Raw genomic sequence first — 12,371 nt, forward strand, 5'->3', positions numbered from 1 at the left:
GGATCTGTTTTGTAGCTGCCAGCAATGGCTGTGCTTGACATCCAACATGCAACGAAGGCACAGCACCACGACAAGAGCAGCCTTACAAAACGCACATCCAACTCCGACCCGCCTACTGCCAGAGGAAAAAACATGACATGTCTCCGGAAAAATCACTACCTGCAAGCCTTGACCCTCAGGAAAACAGAGCAGGCCTAGCAAGGTCCTACGCGCATGCTTTGCATGTTAGGCTTCAACAAGGCGCTTTACAAGCTTAAACCAAAGCACGCGCCAGCCTGGGGCTGTGGGGCCAGTCCAGCTCGGTGGAAAGACTCCAGGGTGGATTTCCACTGCAAATCTAGATGCACGCATTTCAGTTCCTCCACATGCACTGAGCTCCTGATATAGGCCCTGGAGACGTAGCTGATACCATTAGTAGAGCTTGGAGAGACTCAGCATGGCAGTCAGGACACGCAGGGCCAGCTGTAAGGGAGGTTTAGAAACTTGTACACACCTGGACACCCACATTTCAGTATCTTTATCTGGAGTCAAAGCCCACTCCAGAATTTTCAGAGATGATCTCTGTATCAGACTTGCCATCTTGTTCCATCCACTCTCATTTCCCAAAACGGGGGACAGGGGAGCTGGGTGCTTGCCAAAGAAAAGAGGCTCCCAGCAGTTAGAAACTGAGCTAACCTCCGTATTTTTCCTTAGTTATCTCCTCAAAACCACAGCTCAACTCTTTTGGAAGAGCCCATCTGCAAGGCTCAGGCAGAGATCCGGCAGGGTTAAGTCTCCACCTAAACAGACCGGTGTCGTTGCCAAGTTATACAGCTTAATGTTAAGCGCTAAAACTGCCAGGCAGCCCTCAAGGCAACCCCAGGCAACCCCACCTCCAGCATCCCTGGCAGGGGGAAAGCCATGGGCAGCAAGCGCATGGGCTACTCACAGCAGCACAGCCCCCGGGGATGACACCAGCAATGAGGACGGGAGAGTCTCCTCGCAGCGTGAATCCAAAGCCGTTTTCACCTCTCACCAGGTGGACTCTTCGCACAGGGTACCACTTGTTTTTGGCTGAGAAAACTGAGAGGGGCCCCTAGGGCAAAGCAGAAACAGTGAAAACACCTTTCAGTGCAAGAGCAACTCTCTGGGGACCCTGTGCTGCAACTCTACAAAACACCGGCTGACGGTGAGGAGGGAGAGCAAAAAATCCTATCTTTTGTATTTTGTTGACTGCCCGGTGTTTCAGCCTGCCTGCATGTCAAAAAAGCAGCAGATTTATGCACTGTAAGGCTAGAGGAGTTAAAAGCACTTGTTAGACTGGCTGTGCATGAAGCAACACAGACTTATGTGGGTTGGAAAGGGTCTCCGGAGGTCTCTGGTCCAACCCTCTGCTCAGAGCAGGGCCAACGTAGATCAGGACATCCTCCCACACTACAAGGAAGGAGAAAGAGGTCTCACCATCAAGATCAGGGAAGTGGGCTCAGTTTAAATATTACAGTCCTGGACCAAACAACTCAAAGCTCCAGCATATAAAGCTGGCTCATTAATTCCCCCCCTTTAAGGAAATAAAACCCATCATCAAAGGAGGGACGGGGGTTGAGGTTTTCACTGCAGCCTGGCTCTGGGGGAGGCAGCCAGCCAGGGGTGGACTGCAGCAGGATAGATCACCTCTTCAGGATTAGACCCCTGCAAAACTCCTTCACAGGAGCAGGGTCTGGCTGCCTGCCCTCCACTCAGGTTGTTCAAAAATAGCGATGCTGGTTATGTCCTGCTAGACCAACCTCTTCCCAGGGTGCTACACATCACTTGGGACATCTGCACACAGCGGTGGGGATACTGTGCTGAGGAAGGGGGACAGCAGAGGCAGACCCCCCAACAGTGTCCAGGGCAGCTGCTAAGCTAAGTCCTGCTCCCAGGCACCTGATAAGCCCAAAGAGGGCAGAGATAAAGGTCAGGTGGGATTTTCCTTTTGGTTCTCACATCTCCTGCCTTGCCGGTCCGAGAACGGCTGGCCCAGGTCATGCAGCTAAGATGGAGCGGTACTTTCCCAGAGGGTAACACCAGCTGCAACCTGCTCTGCCCCCTAAAAGCCTCCACTAAACAGTCTCTTCAGTTTTTATCGGGTAAAGCCCACCCAAAATGCTTGTGCCAGCTCCACCTTACATCCAAGAAGCTTCACATCAAAGCCCATGCTGATTTTCAGGGACTGAATAGGTCTTGTTCCATTTAGATCATGCACAGATACGGACTCCCTTGCTCCTTCTCCTGCAAAAGCTCCTTCCTGTGAGGAGGTGGCTCATCTCCTGCTGGAAGGAAGCCTTTGAGGGAAGTGCCTGCACCAGGAGGGAAGAATGACTCACGGTCCTGCTGCTTCTTACAGCAGGATGAAAGGACATGCTTTTGTGCGTGTGCCTGCTGCCTTCTCGGAGGAGCTGGATGAGAGCCCTGCTCCTCAGCTAACTAACCTGCTGCTGCTTCTATGACTAATGAAATAATAAGAGAAGAAGGCAGCATTTGCTCCCCAGACAGCATTTTGGAGAGGATACAGAACCTTGCAGGCTGTGTGGGCTTTCTCGCCCCTTCGGGTGCTCCTAAATGCTGCCTGGAAAGGTTCCCTGCGTGATGGGGGCACAAAGCACTTTTATCCCTAACCTTGCCCATGACCAGAGACTGACACCCCCCTCCATATCTGTACATACCAGTCTGTGGAAGAGATCGGTCACCTTCACCTGGGAGAAGTTGGGTGATTTTATCTCCGGTTTCTGATGGGTTTTGGCTAGTATTAGAAAGAGAAAGCACACACGCCAGGGTCACGTAATTGCAGCATGAGATAAGCGGTAGCTATTTTGCTACCTCACCGTGAGCACGACACACTCCCAGGCAGGGACAACATAACCCAGAAGAGCTCAGACCTGCTCAGGGAGCTGTCAAACACGAAACCCGGAGCTCCAGCCCACTCTTATTAGCACCGCTCCGTTTCAATACAGGGAGCCCTGCTCCTTTTACACATGCACATGCACAGCTCTTTGCCCACAGCTACATATCACAAATTAACTGCAGATTCCATAAAACCCTGCACAATTTTCCCACTTTGTACGACCTTTGCAAATTGCACCCCTTTCCTGAGGCACTCTCCCCCATGCAGAATACACCCCAAAACCACTTACGGTGAATATCTGGGGCATCTCCGGTTTCAAAGAAGTCCTCTTCGTGGTCAATTTCCGAGTATTTGCTCAGCGAGCGTTTGTGAGCAAAGGAAAGGACCTCCTGGAGAATATCCATCTTCCGCAGGATCTTGCATAAGCTGTGGATTCTCATGGCTTCCTCGTGCTTCATGATGGCTTTCTTCAGATGAGCCTTGCCTGGAAAAAGCACAGAAATCACAGCCTGGCCGTGCCAGCGGGAGATCCACACAGCTCTACTGTCGCTCCCTCTTCAACGCCAGGCAGTCTTGCTCGCTTGGCTGCCCACGGATTAAAGGAGTTTCAATTGCTGTGTCACTCGACGTGATTCAGGGACAGCCCAGTCACGTTAGCAGCCTGCCAGGCTTTCAACGTGCGTTAAATGGAGTAGGTCCCAGCCGTCAGCTTAATGCCTGAATGTAGGGCTGGAAGGGACCTTGAGGGGTGACCTACTTCGCTCCCCGGCAGCAGAGACAGGGCTGAGAATACCTGGCAGATGTTCTCTAAAACCGCCGGCGAAGGAGCTGCCATCACCTAGCGAGGGAGGCGGAAACAGCGCTTCACTGCCCTTGCAGCAAGCAAAGTTTCTCCTAACGTTTAACCTATATCTCCTCCGCAAATTAACTTCTCTCCATCTCCCCGTGTCCCTGGCGAGCACAGAGGACAATCAGATGCTGTCCTCTCTGTGACTGCCTTTCAACTTCGGGATAGTTTGACACTTCTTCTCCCTCTTCTCTAGGCTAAGCAAACCCAGTTCCTTCACCTTTCCCTGCAGGTCCTGCTTTTTACCCTCTTTGGTGCCCATCCTTGCTTTTCTCCTCTCAAAGTGCCTTCAATTTGTTTTCACCGTGGCGAAAGCACAGTAGCTAAAAATGGCAGGAGAGATGTAAGCAACACCAAACTGAGCCAGACGCATCTGGAGATCAGGAGTGAGGTATACTGATGACCTCTGAATAAGTGACCTATGAATACCAATGCAAACATCCCTGTTTCGCCAGAGGCTGCAACGAAGGTGCCCATAGCCAATGCTAAACTATAAAAAAAGCTAAATATATAGATACATAATAAAAACACACATGCCTCTAGCAGTTCCAGTTTCAAGACACATGGTGGCAACATAATCCAGGGAGATAGCCAGGATTTACTCCAGAGAGTAAGCGGAGACAAATCAGTTGCCTAAATACCTCTCCTTTACTTCCCTTAGAAATAGGGGTGAATATCTGTGTTACAAGTTCCAATCAAGGAAATAGTTTGAGGCTGGATATAAAACCGAGAGGAAAAGATTCTCCAAAATAATCACTCCTATTTTCTTGTCAAATACATAGATCTTATTTTATCAAAGTACCCACAGCCAGCCCCACTTGCAGGGGGAGGAAAGCACAAACACTGGAACGCCTTGGTTTTACGTGGCTTGGTAATGACTATCACTGATTCCTGCTATTTCTACTGATGAACAAATGGATAACGAGAGATCACAGGAGATACAGGTTGAGACAGGTCACCTGAGAGCTCTCAGATCATTAGCTGTTTTCTAAATCATCATCCACCTGGGACACTGACTCTGCCTCTGTCTCCCTCTAAGACTGTAAATTCACATTTCAAATGACAGGTCCTGTTCAGCCAGGTGATCAAACAAGATTTGACCAGGACGTTATGCAGTCTTTTGGTTTCAGTTTAGTGAAGGTGGTGGAGTATGTCACACGCCTGATATAAATAATGTTATCGCAGTATGTAACAAGAGAAGGGGAAAAAAAAAAATCCTTCCAGGGAGATCATTTTAGTGCTGCAACTTTCTTCCTTTCTTATAAACTGAAAACAGAGCTGAGACTGGTGTCTGCATGTTCAATTTTTACAAGAAAATGATGAATAGAGCCTGTTTTCTCCTAGGAGAGCAGGCAGAGCTGGAAGCTCAGCTCATGCCAATCAAGAAACCAGATTACAGGAGCTGAAGGTGTCAGGATAGTTTATCATAACACTCTGTTTTTGGGGCTCATTTAAGGGTTGCTGAGGGCGTCTTCCTGTGCCTGGGTGAGGAAAAGAGCGCATGAATGTCCTCTGCCTCCCACCAGCTAGCAGCAAAGGGAGGCAAAGCAGCCGGGAGGACTCTGCCTGGGCTGGCTACGTGACAAACTCATTCCCGGTATGGCCTGTTTCATTTCACACTTCTACAATTAGGGAAAAGAGCACCAAGAGACAGTTTGTGTGGGAGGCAAACGATGACATCCTAGAAGTAGAGAACTGAGCTTTCTATTATTCTAGCCTCTTTGGGGAGGGCTGTTAAAATTCAACTTTAGCTGAATAAGCAAACGCTCCCATCTTTTCCCTTAAGCTGAAAATCAGCATGGGAGGAAGCCCTCATCTCTCGATCCTTTGGACATAGCTAAAAAAAGCCACCCCCGGCCTTCATTGTATCTTCTTGTAGTCAAGTCAATCAGGTGAAAGCCAAAGCCAAACTCCTTCCAGGAGCTCCAGGTCCAAACATTTCTCTGCACTGCGTTGTAGGATGTTACCCGGCTCAGGGTAAGTCAGTACAAGCTTTGTGGGTTGGTTTTTATCGTGGACCATTGAACTGGTCATCCCCTAAATGTTCACGGCTGCAGGGCTGAGGGTCCTTGTCTCATCCCCCATCCGTGGAAACGCTCCTTCCCAGTAACAGTGAAGCTGGACTGTACCATTAAAGTGAGATCCCCTTTGGAAACACCCGGAAATTTTTCTCAGGGAGCAGGTAACAGAGTCACAGACTCTTGGAGATAGCTTGGAGCTTGCTTTTGTCTCCGACCATCACACGGGGGTCACAGCCGCCCAGCGAGATAGGTAACTGTGTTCAGACTGCGGGATCTTTACTGTTGGCAAGGAGCGAGCCAGAAAGAGCTCAGCACAGCTCTGCAGTTCCAGGGGGAATCTGCAGAACTAGCAGTTACAAAAACACCCACCCAATGAACAGACTTACTAAGAGATCATCAAGAAATGGAAGTACGCAAAAAAAAAAAAATGCACCTGCCTTCACAGCAGTGATTTAAAGGAGCTTCAATATTTTGGGAGTTATGCTCAGGCGCTGTCTGCAGGCTAAGGAAGAAAGTGCTGCATTTGGTCATAATCAGAAGGAGCTCTGCAATGACAAATGCTGATGGCTTTATTCCACTCCTTCCTCCTTGCTCGCAGCGCAGTTTTTACTGCTTACATATATATTATCCAAGGGGGGAAAAAAGTGAAGGCTCGCATTTTTCATGGCTAGTGTCATGTCTGAAGTATCAGTGTAAAACAAGAGGAGATGGAAATGAGGGAAGTAAGATCCAACACACTCAATTAGACAGAATACTCCTGTGACTGACAGAGCATTTAAACACTCTTATAGGGAAAGAGGGAACCATGATGCTTTCTGATCACTGCCTTCCTAGGAGGGGATCTTTTCAAAGGCAGGCAGACAAAAAGTGTCCTTACGTAGAGAGACCCCTCAAAGGCTCTTCAGCACGCACCTTTGTGGATACAGTTCCTACAGCAGAGTGCCTGGGTTACAGCAGGTTTGCTCTGTTCCTGTATCAGGGTTTATCACACCTTTGAGCCGAGAACCCAGATCTGCCACCAAGCATACACTTACCCAGCTTCCTTCTCTCCTCAGGATCCTGCAGCAGGATGCGGAGTGATGGCCCGTCCGGCATGGTGACGTGAAACTGGATAAAAGCTTTCTCATGCTCTGGGAGCTCAGCATCAGATGCCACTGTGCGAAACAGAGGTGGGAACACGCTTAGAGAAAGTCAGAGCACTGCTCAGCTTCAGATGGGCAGGGAGTCCCAGGTGGCAAGAGGAGAAGGTGGACAGCGAGCCACATCCACACTGCTGTGCACATGGCTCTGCTAGCTTCAGTGGTAGCTTTCTTTCATCCACCGGGGGCTTGGCTTTAGCAGCAACGGTCTGCAAAAACCACCAAGAAATAGCTGATGGAGAGGGAAGATTTATTATATTAAAGGCCACACCACGCTTTGAAGCTAAGTGCAGGATTTGTCTTGTCCACATCACTTCAATATCTGGCTCTTTTGCCTCCTTCCCTCCTTTGCTCTGTTTTAGAAGCAGGATTGAAAATAAAAAGCCCTGAATATTCCCATTGAAGGTTAGTGACATGGAGCTAAGTCAGATGACAACTAGAGCACAAGAGCAGAGGAAAAATGACAGGCTAAAGTGTAAACAGTGAGCCAAACCCCCCAAATCTGCTCCCTCCTCCTTGCTGCATTCGGGACCCCACTTACAGCCACACATGCAAAAATGATAGAGATAACCCAGCTGGGGGAACATGACCAGAGGGGTTTGCCCAGTTGCAACCAGCGCAATACCAAGGCCTTCTCCTATTCCTTTCTTCCACTGTCGGGTTTTTGCCACTGCAATCTAGACACGAGGCACCCACCGAATGCCCTTCAACACAGGGAGGGAAGGATCTCCAGATGGAGAAGCCACATCAGCTGCACCGGTGAGGCCGTGATGGAAACACCTTGCACAGGCTCTCCAAGCACTAAGCTAGGCTTTGCTCTGTATGTGTGATTTTTACCTAATTATTTCCAGGCAAAGTTGTTCTTAATCCCCTTCGGTTCAGAGGCACCTCAAGACTCATTGCATCCTCCCCGCCTGGGGACAGGATGGGACAGCAAGCAATTAAGAGGGCTCTTGGGCTCCAGTACTGGAGCACTAGGAACTCGTTGAATTGAGGGAGATGCCAAAGCCCAGCCAACCCCCCTGGCATTGGCACCCTGCAGGCTGTGACCCAGCAGCTCCATCACGCTGACTCTGGATGCCAACTCTCTCCGTGCAAGTACCCACGGGGGATTAAACTTCAGCATAAAGAGTTTATTGATGGTCGATTACAGGAGCAAGGGATTTGTTATTCTGAACAACGGGGCCAGAGCACGCTCGGAGAAGCAGAAAAGTTGGCACATGAGATCTGACCAGGCAGCCCTTCCAAAAAAAAAAAACCCCAGGAAATGTGCAGATTCACACTTCCCCCAACACCTAATGTTTTTGGGGCAGGCAAACAGCCACACAGTCTCCGGGGAGAGGTTTGTCCTGCCCCTTCTTACCTGACCTCATCCCTGTCCTCTGCTGCCTCTCCCATTTCTGGCTTCAAGCCTCTCCAGCCTCACATCATGCCCCAACTCCCATCTCTGACCCAGCATCTTTTCTCACTCAGCCCTAAAAGCCTCTCTTGGTTCTGCAACGCCCACACAGCCCAAGCCTCGCAACAACAGTTTGGGCAGGCTACGGAGAGGGGGGAGCGCCAGATCCACCCTCCAAGCGAGCTGCTGACGGCTGTGCCCCCAGGAAGGGCTGCGAGCCTCCCTCCCCACGCTCCCATTTTAGGTGCAAGGCAGCCTGCAGTTGGAAGTCGTGACGCTGCTCTTCTCCAGGGATCAGCAACCCGGTCCAACACTCTGCAGAGCACCCAAAATAGGCCCTTTGCGTTTCTGGGACGCTGGGCTTTTCTGCAGCCTTCTGCAGAAGGCTGCATCGCGTCAAGATGCCCAGGAAAGTTGGGGATTCTGCAAAGACCTTAGCGAGGGACTGTATGATGAGGCAGGAAAAGAAAGCAGGCAGAGGGAAGGATGTACATGAGGCAGATCACTTTGGCAGCGAACAGAGGGGCCCCAGCTCTGGGCCTCTGACAGTCCCCTCGGTGCAAGCAAGCAAGCAGGAGAGCTAGCATCTGGGTTAGCTCAGTGGTCTTCAAGGCCTCTACTGCTTCCAGGCCCACAGCAAAAGCAGGTGGGCTGGCTGGTGAAAGTTAGGACAGGGGTCTCCAGGGCTGCACTGCTGTCTGCAGAAGTCCCCCAAGAAGCAACTCAACCCTGCTGCCTGTCCTCAGCCACCCCCGCCACGTGGAGAGCCAACACCGCAGGACACAGCATGCATCTGCTGCTCACCCCCAAGTCCTCAGCCTGAGGCAAACTCACTCGCGCAAATGTCAGTGACAGCACAGATGGAGATTATGGGTCACATCCCAAATACCAGCTCCAGCTGAACTCTGCAGACTCATGTCACCCTGCCTCAGGTGCAGCTATGTGCATCCTGCTGTCACGACTTGGTCCTGCAGCTCTGAGAGAGCCAATGACAGCCAGCCAGAAGGCTGGCAATTAAATTTGGGTAGCCCAGACCAGTTTGTCCAGGGAAATCCCATTTTTTGCAACCACTGGCTGGCCTGCCAGGTGGACCAGCGCTGCAGGACTAGGGAGTCGAGCTGAGGTGCCCCTGGAGAATGCCCTGCTGAGCTCCCTGGCATGCGCTTGGTCAGCAGGCAGCGAGCTGTGCCTCTCCCTGGTGTTTACCCACCCAGCACCCAAGTGGAGAGCACGTGACATTCCTACAGCACCTTTTTGCTGACCTCTTTGGAGAGATTTTGCAAGGACTGTACAAATCGGAGAAAGAAATGGGGGAAATCTACCCTGTGGCATGCTCTTTTCAGTCTCTCACTGAACTGGCAAGCAAGACCAACATCTCAGAGCATCCCAGTGGCTCTAGGTTTGTATCCTGTTACTCTGTGTGGATGTCCTTTTAGCTCTTTCTCACAATCTCCCAAATACCAGGCTGCTACTTGAATGAGTTGAGACAGCATCCACAACAGAGGAGCACTTGGCTAAATGGGAAGTCATGTCCAAGATGTAAAGCCGATATGCTTAATACTCACCAGGGCAGTCACAGAGAGCAATGGCAGCGAAGTAGTGGGAGAGGGCCTTGAAATGCTCTGACTTGACATGGACCATGGTGGTCCAAGAGAAAGGAACGTAATCCTTCACGTGGGCCTGGGTCATCGTCTGGTGCACCAGCGAGTAGACGTCTTCAACCTGCAGGCATCAAAACTCAAGCTGCTGACGCACAGGCTATTTATCACATCCGTCTGGAGGCATTGACAACAGAGCCGCCTCCATCTGTGACAGTCCTGCTAGGACCCTCCTAGGAGTTTGTGGTGCGATTCCTCTGCCCAGTGCATGGGTGATCTGTGCCCCAAGATCTGCTGACCACAGAGGGAGCTCAGGGTGCCTCACTGGGGTGGCCTGCAGGGTCCTGGTGTCCCCATTGCATGGGCAGCAGGGAGGCAGTCACACGAGCTCTTCCCATCTTGCACGGTTTGAGCAAAGCCCTGGTACCAGAGACCCCAGGGAGGAGGAAGGGGGCCTGGTAACCTACACAGGGCTCTGGTATCTGAGCTTGAACATGCTGCAGCTCAAACCCAGCCCATCACAACATTTTGTACCCCCAGGATATTTGAACAATAAAGATCTCTCTTTTCAGCAGATTCGAGGCACAGATTCTCTTAGTCCCTTGGCCAAAGTGACACAGAAAAGCCCCGCTGAAATCCTGCTCCAAGAAAAACAAACCACGTGAGCTCAGCTGTTTGCCCTGCTCCAGCAGAGCCTTAACAGAGATGGTGATGCTCTGATTGCCGTAACAACTCCCGATATCACACTGAGCAGCTGGTACAGCCCAGAGGTCTCAGGAAGCCATCTCAGCGCAACTCCTCAGAGGTGGGGTCTGGCAGAAAGAGCATCTTCTGAAGCCTGGTTTTATTCTTGGCCTGGGCCTGGCACTGTCACAGCTACGTAGAGAAGGCAGCTTTCCCAGCAGGACAAGGTGGAACGATTAAGGACTTATCTCTGATATGGACGTTGGGTTAATTCTATTCATAACTCAAGGTTAGGAAATGCAGTTATGTTAACAGCGTGCATGACTTAGCCCCTAAACCACTGAGGGGATTGCTTCTTTTCTTTACGGCTGGATTAACAACCGGCAATATTTACAAACAGCTCAGCAAATGCACAGAGGCAAGCAATGTCCAGGAGGTTGCTGCCTCCACCTGCTCACCCTGCTCTCCAGCTGCTTCATGGTGGCAGGCGGGGCTGTGACACAGCTCGCAGGGTCCCTCTTGCTTGCTCCACCAGTGACAACCCCACAAAATCCTCTACTCTCTCCATATGACACCCTCGCCCGGCTTTGCTGTGGGACCCAACAGCAGCACTTACCCTGGCTGCTTCCTGGGCAAGCTGCAGCTGCGTGAGGAAGTCACTCTGGGCTTGGAGCAAGGTCACCTTCTCAAAGACACACTCCTGCACCTGCGCGATCATCAGCCGCACCAGCATGTTCAGGGAAGAGGCACTCATATCCAGGCTGGGGGCATTGGAGAAGTTTTCCTTCAAGTAGTTAAACGCACCTACACAATGGAAAAGCTCCAGGTAGCTGTTTTGCTTGCAATTCTGCAGCTGAGTTGCAAACGGGAAGGATCAGCTTTCCTAGGACAAAGATTCTTCAGTCCAATCTCCATTAGCACCACAAGAGGAGGAACAGCCCTAGATCCAGCTCCAGGATGCTGGTGCACATGTACTGTGCACCTCTCAAGTTTTTCACCATAACAGGCAACAATACTGACCCTCGTGCCTGCGGCTTGCTCTTAAAAGCCCTGGATGACAGCAATTCCAGGCTAGTCAGTTTTTCCTAGCACCTAACGTGAGTTTTTGCTGGAGTTTAGGGCTATCATCTTCTACCAACTGCTGACGTGAAGGGAAAAAAAAAATCATTCCCTTCATCTCCGCACTAGTCATATTTGCTTGCAGGTTGATCAGCATTTCTCTAGAAAGATAACTGGAAGGCAGACCGTTCCCTTTCCTGCCCTCTCCTTTTTTCCAGCCCTCTGACTTTTTTTTTCCCTCTCCCCTTCAGGCTCTTTTAGTTGGCCCAGCTGAGACATCGCTAGGGCTCTGCAACAAGAAAGAGGCCTTTGGGTGGCTTTCACACCATCACAGCTCCTCTTTACACCTGCAGCAGCACCACAGCTTGTGGCACATTAAGAAATCTCCCACCCCTCTCTGCACAACTGCTCCTTGCCTGCTCGCTCGCTTGCATTTGTGCAGCCGATTATTCCTGTTCCAGCACAGGCGAGCTCAACTCTGCCCCTGCTCGGTTTCAGCCTAGCTCAAAACACTCCCTCCTCTCCCCGCTGAAGCAGATGGCGAGGCAGAGGAAGGGGAGCCAACCTACCGGCTGCCTTCTGAAACGCATCGATAGCCCGGTTGACTCCCGGCAGCGAGGCACGGTCCTGCCGTGCCCCAATCTGGGTGTGCAGGGCTCCGATGTTGAACAGCACGCTCCCTTTCTCGAAGGCCAGAGCCCGCTGGTGGGAAGGGACTCCCGTCAGAGAGTCGTACCTGGAGAAGGGAAAAGTTAGCTGCTTCA

General features: G+C 51.1%; 1 protein-coding gene across 3 annotated transcripts in view; it reads right to left on the reverse strand.

Moving 5' to 3' along the window:
* RHPN1 (rhophilin Rho GTPase binding protein 1) overlaps positions 1 to 12,371 on the reverse strand; it is a 39,762-nt gene that overhangs the window by 4,325 nt on the left and 23,066 nt on the right. For 2 of the 3 annotated variants that reach the window (XM_067290104.1, XM_013946721.2), the window contains exons 7-13: positions 12,177 to 12,343; positions 11,165 to 11,352; positions 9,832 to 9,988; positions 6,763 to 6,882; positions 3,150 to 3,344; positions 2,682 to 2,758; positions 929 to 1,075 (exon numbers count right to left, since the gene is read on the reverse strand). In XM_067290104.1, the coding sequence (XP_067146205.1) occupies positions 929 to 1,075; positions 2,682 to 2,758; positions 3,150 to 3,344; positions 6,763 to 6,882; positions 9,832 to 9,988; positions 11,165 to 11,352; positions 12,177 to 12,343 (1,051 nt within the window). The remainder of the gene's footprint in view (positions 1 to 928; positions 1,076 to 2,681; positions 2,759 to 3,149; positions 3,345 to 6,762; positions 6,883 to 9,831; positions 9,989 to 11,164; positions 11,353 to 12,176; positions 12,344 to 12,371) is intronic. The other variant, XM_067290105.1, reaches the window with a different exon arrangement.

The sequence above is a fragment of the Apteryx mantelli genome, chromosome 2 (genome assembly GCF_036417845.1).
Source record: "Apteryx mantelli isolate bAptMan1 chromosome 2, bAptMan1.hap1, whole genome shotgun sequence".
Lineage (NCBI taxonomy): Eukaryota > Metazoa > Chordata > Aves > Apterygiformes > Apterygidae > Apteryx > Apteryx mantelli.